The sequence below is a fragment of the Cebidichthys violaceus genome, unplaced genomic scaffold (assembly GCF_023349555.1).
Source record: "Cebidichthys violaceus isolate CVI_PGR_0920_01 unplaced genomic scaffold, fCebVio1.0.p SCAF_52, whole genome shotgun sequence".
Taxonomy (NCBI): Eukaryota; Metazoa; Chordata; class Actinopteri; order Perciformes; family Stichaeidae; genus Cebidichthys; species Cebidichthys violaceus.
Window position 1 is genome coordinate 1,234,649 of NW_027176728.1, and position 19,286 is coordinate 1,253,934.

The 19,286-nt window shown below is 41.8% G+C and overlaps 1 protein-coding gene and 1 pseudogene across 1 annotated transcript; one reads left to right on the forward strand and one right to left on the reverse strand.

Moving 5' to 3' along the window:
- Window positions 1-19,286, forward strand: part of LOC137888158 (retinoic acid receptor alpha-B-like) — a 236,078-nt pseudogene that overhangs the window by 150,896 nt on the left and 65,896 nt on the right.
- Window positions 7,781-12,542, reverse strand: LOC137888152 (ornithine decarboxylase-like). Its single transcript, XM_068731475.1, has 9 exons — window positions 12,521-12,542; window positions 12,203-12,339; window positions 11,886-12,059; window positions 11,617-11,789; window positions 11,313-11,529; window positions 10,109-10,192; window positions 9,681-9,843; window positions 9,162-9,283; window positions 7,781-8,098 (listed from the first exon to the last, which is right to left on the reverse strand). The coding sequence occupies exons 1-9, from the start codon at window positions 12,540-12,542 to the stop codon at window positions 7,781-7,783; spliced, it is 1,410 nt and encodes a 469-aa protein (XP_068587576.1).

Sequence of the window (19,286 nt, forward strand, 5' to 3'; positions counted from 1 at the left end):
ACCGCAGATCTGAGGCAGCGGGAGTGACAAGCGACACTCCAGCCGGTGATTCTACCCCCAGCCAAATCGATCTCTGGATTATGATCCCTGAGCCAGGGAAGTCCCAGGACCAGGGGTGCTTGGGGGGATGGAAACGCATAGAACCGGGTCTTCTGATTGTGATTACCGGACACGTGCAGGGAAATTGGCGGAGTTTGGTGAATTATCTTGGCCAGTGAACTGCCATCCAGTGCACTCACCAGCAGAGCGCGCTCCAACGCCTCCAATGGGATCCCCTGTCTCTCAATAAAAGCAGTGTCCAAAAAGTTCTGTTTCGCCCCCGAATCAGTGCAGACAGGTGCACAGGCCCGGATGATAAACACAGGGTGGCAGGAAACAGAGATCGAGACTTGGGATGGGGAAATCTCCTTGAATCGCTCACCAGCACCACCACTCTTACCGGCGAGCTCCCTCTTTTGGCCGAACAGAGCAAGCAGCCACGCGGTGTCCCGACTCACCACAGTAAAGACAGCTTCCTGAGCGGATGCGTCGCCCTCTCTCCTCCGGAGAGAGCTGAGTCTGCCCGAGCTGCATCGGCTCCTCCAGCTCCAAAGGGGGAGGTGCTGGGGCAGGAGAGTGGGAGCGCGCAGGGCTGTACCGTCGGGACGGGCTCGACAACCGAAGGCTGGAGGCGGAAACAAACTGATGCAATGGATTGTGGAACCTGTGGTTCTTCTCCTGACGGCGTTCCCGGATACGGTTATCCATATTGATCGAGAGAGAGAGAAGTTCCTCAAGTGACTCTGGCTCATCTCGAACCGCGAGTTCATCCTTCAAACCCTCCAAAAGGCTGTTCCGATATATTCCTTTGAGCGCTTCCTCGTCCCAACCGGACTCCGTGGCCAGAATCTGGAAATCCACTGCGTACTCTGCTGCGCTGGTGGAACCCTGGCGAAGACTGAGAAGACGCTGTACAGTGTCCCTAGTGTAGACCGGGTGGTCGAATACTTTCTTGAACTCCTATAAAAAGTACTCGTAGGAAACCCGGTCGGTGCTGTGTCTGTTGAGCCAAGCCTCAGCCCAGACCAGAGCCTTGCCGCGCAGCAACCTCACCGTGTAGGCTACCCTCGCATTGTCCGAAGCATATGTGCGGGGTTGCTGTCTAAAAACAAATCCACACAGGAGCATGAAACCTTTACATTCCCTGGACGCTCCATCATAGGGTAGAGGAGAGGGAACAAAAACAAAAGACTCGCAGGTGCTGGATGAGTCCTCGGGGACCTGTTCCGGGGGAGGAGAGCGGCGCAGCGTGAGGTCCTGCATCAGGCTTCCTATCTCCGTCACCTGGGACCCAATCAAACGCTGGGAGGCTAGTAAGTCCTGTAGCACATGATGGTGTTGGCCAAGGAGAACGCCTTGGTTGGCAATCGCCCTCTGCAGATGATCCGCCGGAGGAGATTCTGCTGCGGCGGCTGGGTCCATACTTGGTCAGTCCGTTCTGTTATGTGGTGTAGTAGGTGGACCCAAACACACACTCGCACAGCAGGTTTAATCCAGCCAAGGACTTTATTTTAAATGAAAGTTCAAACACAAAACATAAACAAAAAACTACAGCACCGTGTCCAGCGAACCAAAGTTTCTCCGGAGTCGGGAGGGAAACTCTACCGAAGCTTCGAAATGCTGTCTTTTGTTCTGCATTTAATGTATAAAACCATGGTGTCTGAAAAGAAATCCGGTCCTCTCAACAGAGTTTAACAGCTTTCATTCAACCTCACGCCAAGCTTCAGGTGGAGGGGGAAGGAGAGGGGGAAGAGGGGCGCGACGCTCCGGTGTGGGGTGGGAACCGATTCGGGCGATGGACAGGGATGACGGCTTTCGGGCTCCGTTTGATTCTCTTCTTTGCTTCCTCCGCAACCTTTTCCTCCTCCTCCTCCTTTCCCTCCCTCCAGTCCCTCAGAGTTCTCCAACATTTCCTGGATGAGAGGAGGCATGGAGCCGGGTATTTCCATTTTCAGCGTGATCACTCGCTCCGCTCCTGTGGGAGAAAAGTTCAGGATGAGAGAACCAGTCATATGGGGAACTTGGTCTGGTGCAACGTTTCCTCATACAACGGTTTATACGATGTCTGACGAAAAGCTACTCCTCGTTTCTCATGAGTTTTCCTAAGAAAGTCTGGCAACACGTGTCAATGTCCGCTCATTTATGTATACTGTCTTTTCAAAATAAACTTCTGTCTTCACAGGAAACTCAGTTAGGTTTAGGCAACAAAACTACTTAGTTAGGTTTCAGAAAAGATCCTAAAATACTTATTTAGGTTTAAGAAAAGATCGTGAAATACTTATTTAGGTTTAGGAAAAGATTGTGAAATACTTATTTAAGTTTAGGAAAAGATTGTGTAATACTTAGTAAGGTTTAGGAAAAGATTGCTGTTAGGTTTACGACGGAAGTGGTGTTACTACATTGCGCAAGTTACGTGACAAATAAATCAATGTTGATTTCTCGTTTCACACGGGAAATGAACAGCGGCCTCTTGGCTGAAAGGTCGCTGTTTGTTTGCTACCTAAAAGTTGCTGTTACTGGAAATGTCACACCGTAGGCAGCGGACTGTCTTAACACGTTACCCGTGCTAGTAGCTCCGCCCAAGTAATTTGTGTGTGTGTGTGTGTGTGTGTGTGTGTGTGTGTGTGTGTGTGTGTCTCACCCTTCACACTGATGCTCCTGAGGTCAGTAATCTTCATCAGTATCTTGGGGAACATGCAGGGTTTCTCGGGCCTCCTCCTCCTCACGTAGAGCTGTGCCGACACACGAAGACATGGAGGAAAAGTATTTGTTGATATGTATGAATATCAATAAATATATATACTTGGTATACTTGGCTATTTTATCATACCATTCCCTCTGTAATGTCATTAACCACTAATGCTTGAGTGTAAGAATTGAAACATTCATTGTCATCATTTGGACAACGTTCTACATTGTTTGGTGTATTAATACATTGTTGTTGTTTTAGACTAATTTAAATATTTCTATTGATAATAAATGATTTGTGTGTTTTACTGGAGGATCAGACGTTTGACTGTTGCTTAATGTCTCACTCACAGTATCCTCATAACTGCCACGACACTGCTGAATAAACACAGTGGAAAAAACAAATACATATAAGTATGTAAATAAGCCAACAAGGCCAAGAAAACGTATCAACACTTTGTATTCGTTGTTGCAACTGGATACTGCTCTATGGCCTGAACTTTTGCACTGAATGGGCGCACTTTGCCTTGCCTGACCACCCGGCCGAAGTATGTCACGCTTGCCCTCGCAAACTCACCCTTTGCAAGGTTTACCATGAGCCTTGCCCTGCCAAATGGGTGATCAGTTCCTGGATACGCTCCAAGTGGGTTTCCCATGTGTCCGAGTAAACCACTACATCATCCAAGTAAACTGAAGTGACTTGGAACAAGTGAACACCCTTGCTAGTCACCAATAACACTGTTCTTAAGGCGTTGGAACCCAGCTAGCGCATTCCGAAGCCCAAAAGGCATCACGGTGAGTAGAGGCCAGTTGGTGGTATAAAAGTGTCTATCTCACGTGCTCGCTGGGACGACGAAACCTGACAATATCCTTTTAGAGGATAAAATTTGCTGACAAACTTTGCAGAGCCCACCGGATCTATACGGTCATCGATCCTGGGAAGTGGGAAGGAATCAGGCTTAGTGACATCATTCACTTCACAAAGGTCAGAGCAAAACCGTGGCGTGTTATCAGCCTTTGGAACAAGCAAGCAAGGTGAACAAGAACAAGAACAAGCAAGCAAGGTGAGGACCAAATGAAAGATCAAGGCTCTGCTATACCCGTTTCCAGCATTTAATTTAACTCTGCGTCCAAGTGTTAATCTACACAATAGAACCTTTGCTTGATTGGCTTAGCATCTCCAACGTCAATATCGAGCACAATTAAATGGGTGCAACTAGGCACATCACCAAACAAATACTGGAAACTCAAATCAACTGAACCAGCTTTGCATGGCGCGACTCAGGCCAACATCTATATTGATGAAAGTTTCAGAGTTCTTCTAACGGCCCAATAACAGAACTTTATCTGGAGTACATCATGAATCTTCCTCACATCCAAACAGATTCAACAGACTCAACCAGCAGTGGAATATCTACATAAGCTGCATGATTGTGACCAATTTCTGGCTGTGTACAGAAAGAGGGTGGCTCAGAGGTTTGCACATAATATGATTTGAGTATGTTTACATGAAAAAGCTGAGTTGGCTTCCTGTGCTGAAGCGTTGAAATTACGTAATTCTGCTCCGAGATTTGTTTTAACACCGTGTGTGGACCTGTAAACTTTGCCTGAAAAGGTGAACCAACAATTGGGAGGAAGGCAACCACCAACGTGACTGTCATACAAGTGTTTCATCTTGACCCGAGCTGTGGCCAGACTTTCCAGTGCCAGTTCTTGTAATGGTATTTTTTACGTAGTATATATATATATATATATATATATATATATATGTTTTTACTGAATATATATTTCTATTGAGTATATTAGTATATATTTCTACTAAGTATATATTTCTATTGAGTATATTAGTATATTGTATGCATGCATAAGTACTTCTGCTCTGAACTTTGTTGAACTGCACCACTGTGTCTTTGTTGTGGGAAAGAAGTATTCTCTCTTGCCTGTTCACATAGATAACTGTGTTTTGAGAATGTTGTATGAGAATATCCCAGCACCAAGGCCTTTGAGCCGCTTGTTTTGGTTGCTGGCCGTTTGTTTTGCTTGTTGTTCCATCAGTCTGAGACCAAAAGTCTGAGACCGAGATGTCTGTAACGTTGGCCATCGGCCCCCACCTTTGCTCATTCTGCATAAAGAAAGCGTGTTCATTTTTTTCGAGGTTCTTCCTCACTGAGACTGTACGCATTCTGATGTGATGATTGAACCTTTTCTGTGCAGAAAATAAATATACAGAAGGGAACCTCTGGTCTTTGGTATTCTTTATTTCAGGAGCAAAAGACTCACGCAAAGCGGGTACAAGATATTTTTTTCCACGACATTCTCCAGTTTTTTGTCGAAAACTGTAAACGTACTCAATCACGTTTTTAGCAAGTTCAGATTCTTTCCAGTTAACAGCCAATGCAGCTAAGGGACCTGTGATTTACGGTGTGCGCAAACATAAGTTAATTTGGGCTATACCTTGTGCTGACTTGTTTTGTTGTGTCTCTAGCTGCAAGCATTATGTCATGGGGTGAGGTGGCGGACCCAAATGCGGACACAGACCAGCGAGTAAGGGAGTGAAAGGGTTTTATTCCGGGAGGACAAAAGGGAAAATTGTAGTGGAGCAGCGGGGGACCGAGGATGAGAGGGCGAGGGTGGGGAACCGGGCAGAACAAGGCAGGGCAGGCAGACTGGGGAGCCGGAGGGGATGATCCAAACTGCGTGCACAGGAAGACAAGGTAAGTTCAATTAAAGAGAAAACAGTTGGATAAACTCAGAATACTAATTATAGTGAGCGGCTGAGAACAAGTGCGATACCACAGAGGTTGCAACAACGACCTGGCGAAGAGTGAATGTAAAACCGGAATAGATAAACTGTTGAGTAGATGAGTTGATGGAAGGCAGCTGGGTAGACTGGGCAGGTGAGGTGAATGAATCGCAATCAGGAGGGAGCTGGGAGGACACACACACACACACACACACACACACACACACACACACACACACACACACACACACACGTAACCAGGGAAAACCCTCTTCCCAGTCTTTACCCAACCCCATGCAGTAAGGAGAGCCATAAATGTTTGGAGGCATTCCAACGCACCCTGACTCTGAGCATGGTGAGCTGAGGCCAGAGGAAAACACGTGGGAAGAAAAGTTTGAGTCTTGGTCGAACTGAATGACTTTCGACTACGGAAATGATCTTGGAAAGTGCTCTCACGACATGACAGTCAGAAGGTAAGGCAAAGGACCCACACAATCAATTGGCACAGCTTTTATTGTCTGGTTAGGTTCGTCTGTCAGCTGGCATATATGGCATGTTTTAATAAACACAGAGACAACTTTCTTCATACGAGGCCTAAAGAAATGTCTTCAAATCCAGTCATACGTTTTCCTCAGACTCATCATGAGTTACTTTTAACATTTACTGACGGAGTATAACAGGCAAAACTATTTGGAAAACAGGATCCCCTCACCAACAGGGAATCCTGAAAAAATAACCACAAGCACTGTCGAGCACCTCAATGTCAGCTCCAACCTGCTGAAACAGCTCCTTCAGAGAAGGATAAGCCTGGTGCTCTGCAACCAGATCACTGCGAGATATTGACACAGGAAAATTAGAGAGAAGCAGGGAGAATTTCCCCAGCAACATTTTCCTTATTTGACGGAGACACAGGTTTTGAAATTGTTATTGCGCAGTGAATCGCGTTTATTTTTGTGTGGTTCTGATCTCACCAGCGGCACAGGCATGACAACAGGCAGAGTCTTTTACATGCAAGTCATGGTTAAGACCATCAGGAGTGATGGCTTTAGGGAACGAACGTTCAAGAGTTCAGTAATCTTAAACAGTGAGAGCAAATGTATTCTCCTTTATTAATTAAACCTTTTTAATACATTGTAAGGCAAATACAAAATAATATTTGAGAAATCAGTGTAACAATTACCAGATACTTTAATCCCATTTTTGAACCTCAAGTTATAATTAAAAGTCTTCATGCAAATGTGAAAAGGAAAGGGTGTGTTTGGTTGCAGTAAGTGCCCATGAGATGACAAATGAAACAGTAACCACACCAGTGTGTTGATTCTGTTCAGGAAAAATAAATGTGTGTGCCAATGCAGAGATATTGCAAGAGTTGACTTATTCTTTGTTGTGTGGGGAGCCAGTGGAGGTTTTGAAGGCCTCGGTGTTGCGCTCTCTACTCTGATGAACGGTTAAATATCAGTCCTATAGTATCTATAACCCTGTAATACCAAACATCCACTTAATCAATGTTACGCCATAGTTTAAGAAAAAAAAGTGTGAAATATGTGCACATGCAAACAAGAGGATAACAAATGTTGCAGTTTGGCATACGTTCCACACACACACATGTGATCTTAAAAGTTTCTCTCTCTGAAAGAAGTGTGCCTTCTTCATCCCATCCTCAGCAGTTCCAATTTGGGGATATTCAAAAATGAGATTATGTAAAAAAAATAAAAATAACTGAATATACGTGGTGAAACCAGGCTAAGACATGACCACTTTGCAACAATTTATTCTGGGTCTGCAAAAAATACAAGATCTTGCTCACTCACAGTTAACCCCTAACCCTAATTTACTACCATCAACTGGAAAATGTTGAATTTATTTAAGTCGTGGCGGTACGGCCAGTTACATGATTCTGTTTGCATGTGTACCGACGTATGCACACACACAAAGTATGGTTGAGCTAACAAGGTTTAAGAAACGTTTAAGGCAGTGATTCTCAACTGGTGGAGAATCTTGTGCTTTTATTTTGAAGGGGATTTTTAATGCAGCGGAGTTTTCACACTCCTTAACAGTATTTGGCGTTAATGCCTTGTCATTACAATAGACACCCATTTCACAATATAGAAGAACACCGACAAAGTTTGTTTTCATATGCTAATTGAGCGAAATGCAAGTACGACACCGACTACATGAGATATGGATTTTCTTACATTGAGGACACAAGATTGCAAAAACCTCAGTGTGTTTTGTGCAGCGAGGTTCTGGCACAAGAAAACACAAAGTCGTCAAAACAGCAGCGGCATTTGGAAACAAAACACCCTTCTCTCAAAGATAAACCTGTTGAGAAATTTGGGTTGCGGCCTGTGAATAAGGGGTGATGGTGGGTCCCGCAGCCAGACCAGTTGAGAACCACTGGTTTAAGGTGTGCCATGTCTCGGCTGTCACCACAGGGTAAATGTGTGCTCTTTCAAAGCCGTTGAAGTCGGTGGATAAACAAATGGAATAAGCACCCATGTTGTCAATGAGAAGCCAGTCCCCCACATGCAGCTCAGGAATCCAGCAGCTGTCGGTTACTTTGTCAAAGCTGTCGCAGGTTGGACCCCAGATAACAGACCGGTATCTCTGCTCACTGCTCTCAACAACCTGTGTACAACACAAACATTGAAATATAAAGTCCACATCACACTGGTTATCTTTTCCTTCAAATCTCATCTCGTTTTGCAGTTTTCTCGGATCAGATTGGTAAATGACAGCCTTCAAGATGTTGTTCAACCAAAGACAAGTGTACCTAGTCCTCGTGACATCACCCATTGGTTTGTTTTGAGGTCTTGAGTTTGGTTTTCTTTGCAACTCGTGAACGAAAGTGACCATGTTTTGACTGCGGGGGAGTGACGAAGAGAAGACGCGTACGGCTCTGGTGACGACCTGAAAATCACAAGGTAGACTGCCCTAAAAAATACCCTGCTTTATGGTCTATTAAATGGACTATAATTTACGAAATGAACATCAATCATCAACATTGAAGAAGACTTCAAACTAGAGATTGAGACCATAAACTCATGTTTACAATGTTTACTGAGGTAATAAATCAAGTGAGAAGTGGAGTAATTTTTTCATAGACTTCTATACAACCAGACTTCTTTTGGCAACCAGAGGAGTCGCCCCCTGATGGTCAGTGGAAATAATGCAAGTTTCGGACACATTGGCTTCACTTTTCAGAAGCAGAGGTTGCTTCCACATCTTTTTTTAACAAACAATTCTTAGTTACTGTGTACGAAGATGATATCAAGTTGAGTCATTAATATACAACCAAGTATCCCAAGCAATTGTGTTCGTATGGAACAATTCCACAACTCAAGATTCATGTCCAACGCCAGTGCTCAGTGCTAATGCATGCACTGAAGTATTGTCCTCTTTAGGTGGACAATAAGCATGTGGAGGTTGCAGCCTGACTGCGGTCTGGCACTGACCTACAATTAATGTTTGCCTTTCTATCAACCGTAACCACAATCTTTCCCTTGCCATAACAAAGTGTGTTGCTTGCCAAACCACAGATTATTTATACAACCACAATGTTTATCTTGCTCAGATACTGTGGAACTCAAGGATTTTAAATCATTGGCATTGGACATAAAAATCCTAACCTAGTGTTTTGAAAAATCGTCCAATATTGATGTTCTTATGTGGTGATGGGGTTGATATTTACCCTGTTAAGGTAGGGTTCAACCTTGGTGTGGGCAGCATCATTGATAAGGCAACTCAGGGAGCCATACACTCCATCATTAAGGTAGTACATCATTGTTCTGTCAGGGCAGTTGTCTTTACCATCTGAAAAAAAAACATACAAGAAAAATAATTAAAGTCAATAAAATGTCAACTATGCAGGACTTTACAATGATGTTGAAAATAATAGAAGAATTCTATAACAATGGTGCTTTCCTCTGTCCTTCCACCACATGCAACCAGGTATCTGTGGGTCTGCACAAAATGAGTATTCATAACCCTGCAAGTCACTGCACCCACTCTGAGGCTTAGCATGGATGTCTCCTGAAGATGCTTCTTGATGTAGTGGTGTATTGCCATGTGGTGCCATCAGACTCATCTGATAGCTGTCACCTAAACATGTTTTGTTTTTCATCAAGATACATTTAAATACAATCACACATTGTATAATTCTGTGTTAATACTGAATACTCAACATTCAGAGCGATATATCTATACATACCGTTATGTTCATCCATATCATCTGCGATTACTCTTTTGGCAATGACGTTCGCTGCAAGTGTGAAGGCTGAATCCACGTAGTAGCGGCCTGGTTCTGCAATAATCTGCACCCCACTGTCAGACGGGAAGAGTTCCTCCAGTGCTCCGTTAATAACTTCTGAAAACTAGGAGAGGAAATCATGATGGGTTAATAGCATATTTCAAAGGTAATACACCTCTATTGACCTCCATTCACCTTCTATCTGATACTTTAATACAAAGTGACCTACAGTAACCATTATGGCTGGCATTACAGGCAACACAGGTAAGGTTTCTACATGTGGTTCTTTGAAGTACGAGCCATGTAATTGGACGGAAAACCAAACATGTATTTAGAAAATAGTTTACATAATTAACACTAACTAACACTGAATAGTTTCTTTCTTTTACCTCTTCAAATGCGACTTGACAGTCCTCTCTCCCAGAGAACCCTCCGCCAATATCCAAGAGACTCATCTGGAGGCCCAACAAATTCTGAAAAACACATCAGTACCACTGTCTAATAAGGCACGACTTATAAAGGTTTTACAAGTTTGTACACACCGTCTAGGGCAGTGTTTCTTAACCATGGTGCGAGACCGCATAGGTAATCAATTGAAGACACCAGAGATATTACTGTTATCCATGAGATGCTCAGTTACAATATAGCTTCCAACCACTTGGTGGCGGTAATGCGTTTATATACTTTCCACTGTGTTGATTGTTGTTGATTGTTAAATGTTATGCACCTCCCGTCATGTCAAATTCCTTGTATGTCCAACATACCATGGCAATAAACGGTTCTGATTCTGATTTAAATGTTATTTACAGTTTATTTCATTTGAAACTTTATTATTTATTTTATTACTATATATTATTTATTCATAAAATTTCCATTTTTTTCTCAGTTTTTTTGAGAGTCTCTCCTTTTTTTCTGCAGTAAAAATTAATTATTAGTTATTTTTGTGTTAATAAGCCTGACTTGAGTCTTTACATTTGTTATTGTATTAGCTTGATTTGTTCCATGAATTGTTAGCCTGTTGGGCGTCTTGTTGTATGCAGGTTTACATACACATGATAAATAAATGTCTTTGTGATGATCACATTGTATAATGTCATTTATTTGGCAAGGTTTTTGCTTGTTAAACTGTAAGTGAATTTGACTAAGTTATTGAATACAAATCAAACCAAGAGTGAGATCAATTAGTTAAACCAATACACCGTTAATATTTGAATGGGCCCCGGGCCACTTTGTACTTGAAAAGTTGGGCCCCGAGGTCAAAAAAGGTTAAGAACCCCAGGTCTAGGGGACTGCCCATTGTTTAGACAGCCCATTATTAAGAAAAACCCAAAAGTCCGAAAAGTCCATTTGTCCAAAGGCTGTTGTCCTCAAAATTTGTCTGATCTGATGGCCCATGAGTAGCTCCGTTGAAACAGTGCCGTCCCTTGTGTTGACAATCAGACTCATACTCAGATTTTGTCTGGCCAACACTGCTTTGTTGAGATCGTTTTTATTCCTATTTTAATGCATCGCAACAAACCTGATAAATGGCTCTACCTTTATGTAAATGTAACTGTAGTTTTCTAATGTTTTATTGATATGACAATGACTTACCCCCATGTCAAAGACACGTCGGGCGTCTGCGATGGCCTGCTTGAACGCCAAACTTTCAGTACACCCGCTGCCTACATGAAAGCTGACCCCAATGACCTCCAAGCCAAGCTCTCCAGCACGTCCCAGCAGCTTACCCACTGACTCCAGTCTGGAGCCAAACTTTGAACTGAGTTTTATCTTGGATGCAGAGTCATCCACTGCGATGCGGAGTACCAATCTGGAAAAAGTGATTCAAAAGTATTAATTGGTAAGCTAACAATAATCTACTAAACTAAGGAGCAAAAAATATCAGTCGTTCACTCACTTGGCTTTGGCGTGACTAAGAGATATTTTTAGGAGTTCTTCCTCGCTATCAAAAGTCATCGTATCGACTCCATGAGTACAGGCGTATTTGATGTGTGACAGTGGTTTGGTTGTGTGTGCGTAAATGATTTTGTCAGGTGTCACTCCGAGGGACAGCATCAGCTGGATCTCGATCTGTGATCGACCAAAGCGTGTTTCAAATGAGCAAACTGCTTCTCCACAGCAAAGAAAACACAGAGCTGGATTCTCTTTGAAACACTTCATCAGTACCTTGCTAGCACAGTCGAAACCTGTTTCCAGAGCACTCATCATCCTCAAAACTGCTGCATTGTTGTTGCACTTCACTGCATAGAAAGGCTTGACTCGAGGTAAGTTTGTGCGCCACCTGAGGTGCCTTTCAAATATACTATCCAGATTTGCCACATAGAATGGCTCTTCATTGTCCTGAACGAATAGAGAAAAGTCAACATTATATTTAGAAAGTGACACATCTCAAGAAAGCTCAACTATCACACGATACATGGACACAATTACACAGAGATTCATAGTTAGGAAAACGTAGGTGACATAATGTCTCTGATACTCACTGTTGAACCACGCTCTTTTATTTTACTGTCTAGGAAGTCTCTGATGGTCCTTCCATTGTCTAAAATGTCAATGCCACAGTTCTCAGGGGACAAAACATGCACAACTGATCCCTTCATAGTTACTGGTGCTGGGATGACTAGCAGGAAAAGACAAAAGCATAAAAATAATTAACAAATATTGTTACGTAAGGCTGGATCATAATAGAAAGCAGCTTTGTCTTTGTTTGTCTACATTGTGCCACGCTAATACAGTCGTCAAAAGCCCAAACTGTAAGCACATATGAATATTAACATCACAGATCACATTAAACATCTTACCATGGCCGATATGTGCCTCCATATCTTGCAACTCTGAAAATCTGAAGTTTCAAATTAGAGTTAGTGTGATCGCAGTATTTCTATGAAACAGACCTGGAATTAAGTCTGACAGTAAGTACTGACACACATCTGATTTATACTCACAAGAACCTGCTTGGATGGATGCTTGTTCCGTCCCTTCTCACTTTACCCCTCCCACGGTTTCTATGCCAGCAAGAAAACTTTCTACCTTAAGAAAACATTTATCTACAATAGTTAATCTCAAATCATTATACTATGACGCACAGATCAGGTGCCAAGCAATATTCCAGAGTGGAGAAAAGCTGTTTATTCTGTTTGTTAATCATTTGAGTTGTTATCGGGAGAGCAGTCAGGGAGTGTGTGGAAGTTGAAGGACTTTTCGGCATATATTCTTACATTCTTTATATCACATGGTGGTGAGTTGGATCAGATGGCAGGGAGTGGCTGCTGGACAGACCTGGTAAAACCAAGCATGTATTGAGGGTGAACTGGGAATGTCCAGCTGAGGCCCCTCTCCATGACGTCCTCAACTCCCAGGCCTCTTGGGTGCCTCCCTTCAGAAATTTCTGGGCATTCCCGACTGGTGAGAGACCTCATGGTAGACCCAGAACACACTGGAGAGATTATATATCTCGTCTGGCCTGGGAACCCTTCTAACCCTAACCCTTCTGATTCTGATTATTTTGGTCTTTTTGATTGAAAACTCTCTTAAACCTTCTGGACCCTAGGCCTACCCTAGTCCTATTTTTAGGCCTCTGCTCAAAAATTGCATAGCATTATTAAAATGAGTATATTTCTCCACCTACATGCTGGATTTTAATACTTTTTGTGCTATAATAAAGGAAACACTTGTGAGATTTGTTCAGATGTGTAAATATCAGTATATATGTTACTGGTTAAAAGTAAATGAAGATGGCACACAGCACATATTGAACATTTACATTTTTGCCTAAAAAAAGCATTTTCAGGATATTTATTTCTTAGGAATAATGTAGCTTCAAGGTTTAAACCTCTCCGAGATCATAGCACAATATATGAACAGTCTCTCTGCAACGTTTGATTTTGATAAAGTGAAGCAGAAAAAAGTTAGAGAGGTTTTAGTACAGAGAGGTCAGGCGAGGTCAAGCTAAATTGTAATTTTATACACATTACAATCATTTAGCAGACGCTTTTATCCAAAGCGACTTACAATTCAGTATCTATCTACCGTAGACGCAGCTACGGGAGCAATTTTGGGGTTAAGTGACTTGCTCAAGGACACATTGACATGAGACTAGCAGGAGCCGGGGATCGAACTGCAGACCCTCTGATTGAAAGGCGGCTCTGCTCTCCACTTAGCCACAGTCACTACGGCATACTATATAACTATATATTTCACATGTTTTGTCACTAATAGTATTCAATCTATCCAAATACAGCAGTTTGGCATCATTTTGAGAGCCTGAATCCTATCTGAGCCTGTTTATGTCTGTATGTATGTGGATTTTCTTGTCTGAATTCCAGTTTGTATGTGTCTGTTAGGACCTCTCTCAGTTTATGATTGGTCGATTTCAGTCAATTGTTGATGCGTTAGAGTCCATACAATTGAAGAAGGACTTGAAGGTTTGATTGACAGAATCGTTAGCCAGTCAGAATCAAAAAAGTGCCGGAATCGTCAAAAATCTAAATTCCGATTTGCTGAAACTTAAAACCGTCCCTGCTTCCCCAGCATTGACAGAGAGCCGAGATCTCTCGAGTTAGACACAGGGCATTATGTTGAACGCATGGGATGGCAAAACTGAACGGAAATATTTCTCTTTTCACTAGAAAACAACAAAAGTAAGGTCCAGTTTATGATCATAATCGATAATGCAGATTGTATTGATGGCGTTGTTTTGCTCAGAACTCGGTGATGCTTCGTACAGTATGATGGGTGCATCACTTCATCTGCCTCTCTTCTTACCCTGATGCGCTCATCACTCTGGAACAGGGTAAATCTGGACTCATCAGACCACACGACCTTCTTCCATTGCTCCAGAGTCCAATCTTTATGCTCCCTAGCAAATTGAAGCCTTTTTTTCCGGTTAGCCTCACTGATTAGTGGTTTTCTTAAGGCTACACAGCTGTTCAGTCCCAATCCCTTGAGTTCCCTTCGCATTGTGCGTGTGGAAATGCTCTTACTTTCACTATTAAACATAGCCCTGAGTTCTACTGTTGTTTTTCTTCGATTTGATTTCACCAAACGTTTAAGTGATCGGCAATCACGATCAATCAGGATTTTTTTCCGGCCACATTTCTTCCTCAAAGACAATGGGTCCCCACTATCCTTCCAGTTTTTAATAATACGTTGGACAGTTCTTAACCCAATTTTAGTAGTTTCTGCAATCTCCTTAGATCTTTTCTCTGCTTGATGCATGCCAATGATTTGACCCTTCTCAAACAGACTAACATCTTTTCCATGACCACGGGATGTGTCTTTTTTTAAAAGTCTGTATCTTGTCGGAGCACACCTGCTCACATACCTTTTAGCATGCACTGCTTAAAAAATGCATCCATTTACCCATAGATTTCATCTGTTGTAAAGCCAAGTTTAAAGTAGTCTTCAATGTACTCACAATCCATTTCTATGTCAAATGTAGGGTAACCTAAGCCAAAGAACTGCGACTGTTGTGTTTAAGTATCTTATAATTTTGACTTTATATCTCATAATGTCAACTTTCTATTTCATAATTAGGACTTTCTATCTAATAATTTCGATTTTGTATCTCATAATTAGGACTTTATATCTCATAATTTCGACTTTATATCTCATAATTTTGACTTTCTATCTCGTAATTTTGACTTTCTATCTCGTAATTTTGACCATGGGGATATTTTTACTATCAAATCTAACTTAATTATTTATTTATTTATTTTGCTGCCGGATCCACGGGCCACATAATCATCAAGGTCCGCGGCAGCACCAACTGTGGAGAACGTTGTGCTCGAGTAGCAGCGCGGAGCATGGAAGGGTGTGGAGTCAAATCCCTGTTGACTATCAGCATGGGCATTGGAATCCAGAAAGCTTGAGAAACAAGCTGCAAAATAGCATGGGGCACTGAATTTGATGGATTTACTGTTTATCAGACTACAAATGAGACAAAAATATCTCCCTCTCGGTCCCTCCGCCTCACTCCCCTCACTGGAATTTGTTACACCCGCCTCCTGAGTCGCAACAAAGGAGGGAGACGCACACCAGACCTGCAGTAACAATCTCAAATTGATTTAAAACAAGTCAAAAGAACAACGCAACAACAGATTGGTAGGGACTTAAAGAGACACTGGTGTCTAGGCAGGCGGGGTTAAATGCTGTAGGAACACAGGCCCAATTAGGGTGATGGCACCTCAGCTCCACCCAGCAAAGGACCTACACTACACACAAGCACATACACACAGTACCAGGGCAGCGGGACAAAGGCCACACTGAGGCTGTCACACCTTGCAAATGCATGGCTCTGTAAAGCCTTTTGATGTGATTTGAGGCTCTAGCTAGCTGCAATATCATTGAAGCCTGTCAAGCCTGTAGTTTAGCTACAATTGACAGAAGGCTAAATTATTAGCAACATTTTCTCTTCCTTTACTGAAACCAATACTGTCAGACTCTCTTTTTGATAAATTTGCCTTCCTTTTTGGGGCTGTTTAGCAGTGCCACTGCTGGAATAGCAAATCTTCTGCAAATTCCGCCATTGAAACAGGAACGCTCACTCCCTGAAATAACTTGTGATTGGCCAGATGCAAGGAGGTCTAGTTTACCCTCAGACCACTTTAATTACAATATGCTGAACAAGGGTCCAGACTATCTTTTTACATTGGTTGCACTGATGAACCAGCAGGTAATTTGCTAAAAGCCCCAAAAAATGACAACCTTTCCTATGTCTGCAGAATGACAGATTTTCATTATTTTCTTCTACCTCAGGTTGAAACACCATAACATTTGAAACACTTTTTAGGGGATCTGTACAATCGAATGATGCGTTGCGGAAATGAGGCAGTGTTTTTCAATAAACCTCACATCCAGGATCTTGGTACTAAACAAATCTAAAGTAACATGCGAGTAACTTGAAATGGCATCTATCCAATCATATATTACCACATATATTGACAAAATTAAAGAGATCTGTATGAAAAAACATGTACAAACCAGAGAGTTGTAAACATTTTGGATTGGAAATATTAATACAATTCTACTCCAGTAAATGAGATTTTATATTTCAATGTAAATATACTGTATATCGTTATATAGTGAATGTTGGGAAAATCACAAGGTACTTCATCCCAGTGATGCAATAATAATAATAAAATATATTATTGACAGCATTGATTGGCAGCATGCCCACAACGTTCTAAAACACCCAATGCATGCTGGGATAGGCTACAGCTCAGACATACGGAGCTCAGACATACGGAGCATTTACCAGCATAGCAGTCTGAATCATAGACATCTATTCATGCCCCGTCGCTAAGAGGTCCTAGCGGCCGTTCGACCCGGTCACGGCTGTTTTCTGTCCTGGTCCCACAGTGGTGGAATGAACTTCCCACTGACGTCAGGACAGCGGAGTCGCTGCCCATCTTTCGGCGCAGGCTGAAAACCCACCTCTTCAGGAAGTGCTACCCTGAGCCTTCCACTTAGCACTTATTGTATTTATACTAGCTTGTTGCACTTATTGTATTCGTATTACTTATAGCACTAACTGTTTTTCTTTGTTTCTGCACTGTACTTTGTTGAATGCACTTATTGTAAGTTGCTTTGGATAAAAGCATCTGCTAAATGACTGTAATGTAAAAAATTGAATGTAAATGCTTTTAGTCCATTGTTTAACTTTTTCATTGTAATTATCAATAATTTCTTTCATATGCTGAAGCGGGGGCTCCATTCGGCAGTGTGATGTATCAGTTTGTTGGCAAAATGGCTCCATTCCTGGTCCTGGCTGTCATTGCTGTGTTGGCTGGAGGTACTGTGGAATGGTGTACATAAGATGAAACATTTAATCCTCCTCAAAGAGAGTGAAATGGTTACATGTGGTGTTGTTTGTACATCAGATTGTCCTGTCTCCCTATCCACACAGGTTTACATGCCCTCATCTTTAAACCATCGCGTGCGCAAGCAGAGGTACAGTGACATATTGATTCAAAGAAATACCACACCTGTGTTTAGAAAATCAAACATTGACCTCTGGAAAGGTCTGTGTACAACTTCTCAGTTAAATGCTACCTTTTCACACCTTTTTAAAACATGTTCTACAAACTGTCAATTATCAACGGTTGGATTGAAAAACTGAAAATTAATAGTTTCTATTGGCAACCCAATTAAACTTGAACCATAGAAACTTGGCACAATTATTCATAAGAAGACAAAACAAAGGCCAAAGTAAAATAACTGGTGAATAAATAAACATTTTATTTAAAAAAGATTCTGATGAGCCTTGATAATGTAGTAGAAGTACCAGTAAGTTGCTCAATTCATTATCATTTAATTTTAATTCGTCTTAAAAGCTATTTTAAGTTTATTTAAGTTTATCATTAAAACTGTTGCTTCTCTAAAAAGATGTTTTATGTTTCTATACAGATGGAAAAAGGGACTCCACTGCTGACTCTCCTGAAGGATCCGTACATTCTCATTGCTGCTGGTATTTTCAAATATAGAAATGGCCAATGGTTTACTAATAAAGCACAGTTTTTATGTCAACCAAGCCCCAAGGAAGAGCGCCAAGCTTCGAACCTGATTTTACATACATCCGTCACGTGATGCCATTGGGCCCAAAAAGACTTCTTCCCATAGACTTGCATTGGGAAATAGATATCTGTAACGAAGCAGATCATTTTTTTGAGGTAAATCAACTTCACAGTTCCATCACATGAATAGCCCTTATTTAAATCATTAGGTCCTAAAAGTCATAAAATGTACTATTAGCCGAATCCAGAGAGTTATTTTCTTTCCTTTGTTAATGTGAAAGAGCTCGAGACTAGACCGAGGGCTGGGAGTATCCAGTTCTTTTTTATACATCCATGATGTCAACTGATATGTTCTGAGTCCTCCATGCTCGTCTCCGCATCACACACATGTTTTGATTGTGGCTGGTTTTCCAATACCAAACTCAGCCCTCCACTCCTCCGTAAGTGAGAGAATAGCTTGGTTTTGTCTTAAACTTGTCAGCGGTGTTTTTACAACTTGCTTCTCCTGCACTAAAAAAGTTAAGCTAGGCTCATTAGCTTCCACTTTCTGAGTGACAAAATGGGCCTTCCCTAATGTCTTAAACCACTAAAGGTCCATAACCATGTGGGCTGCATATTGACAGCTCCGGAGGCGTGAATCTAAGGAGCCATAGGAGTGTCATAATAAATAATAACAAGACATTTTGGTAAATTTCTGGAACTTCTTTCTACAATATATATTCCCCAAAATTATTCAAAAGCACATTTTTCCAAATAAAGCGCTGTGGTATAACCAGAACATCATTGATGTGTGGAGTGGTTTTGGTAAGATTACACTGTTCAACAGTGATGTTATTTAATGTTTTCCAAAAATTATGCAACATTACGTTTTTCCAAAATAAATGTTAAAAATTGTTGATCCTGGAAGTTTGAATTGAAGATACTTACTTACTTGCTTTCCAGGAGCCATATGTTTGACAACTCTGATTATTGCCATAATAGAGGCAGCCCTACCTATCTGGATGATGAAGACCATGTGTGCAAGCAAATGGCAGCTAGGTATTTGCATTGATGC

Coding starts and splice junctions, on each gene's coding strand:
- LOC137888152 (XM_068731475.1), bottom strand. CDS start 12,542: ATGGAGGCACATATCGGCCATG. Junction 11,530..11,616: donor CTTAGTCACGCCAAAGCCAA/GTGAGTGAACGA, acceptor CACTTTTTCCAG/ATTGGTACTCCGCATCGCAG. Junction 9,284..9,680: donor TGATATGGATGAACATAACG/GTATGTATAGAT, acceptor TTTTTTTTTCAG/ATGGTAAAGACAACTGCCCT.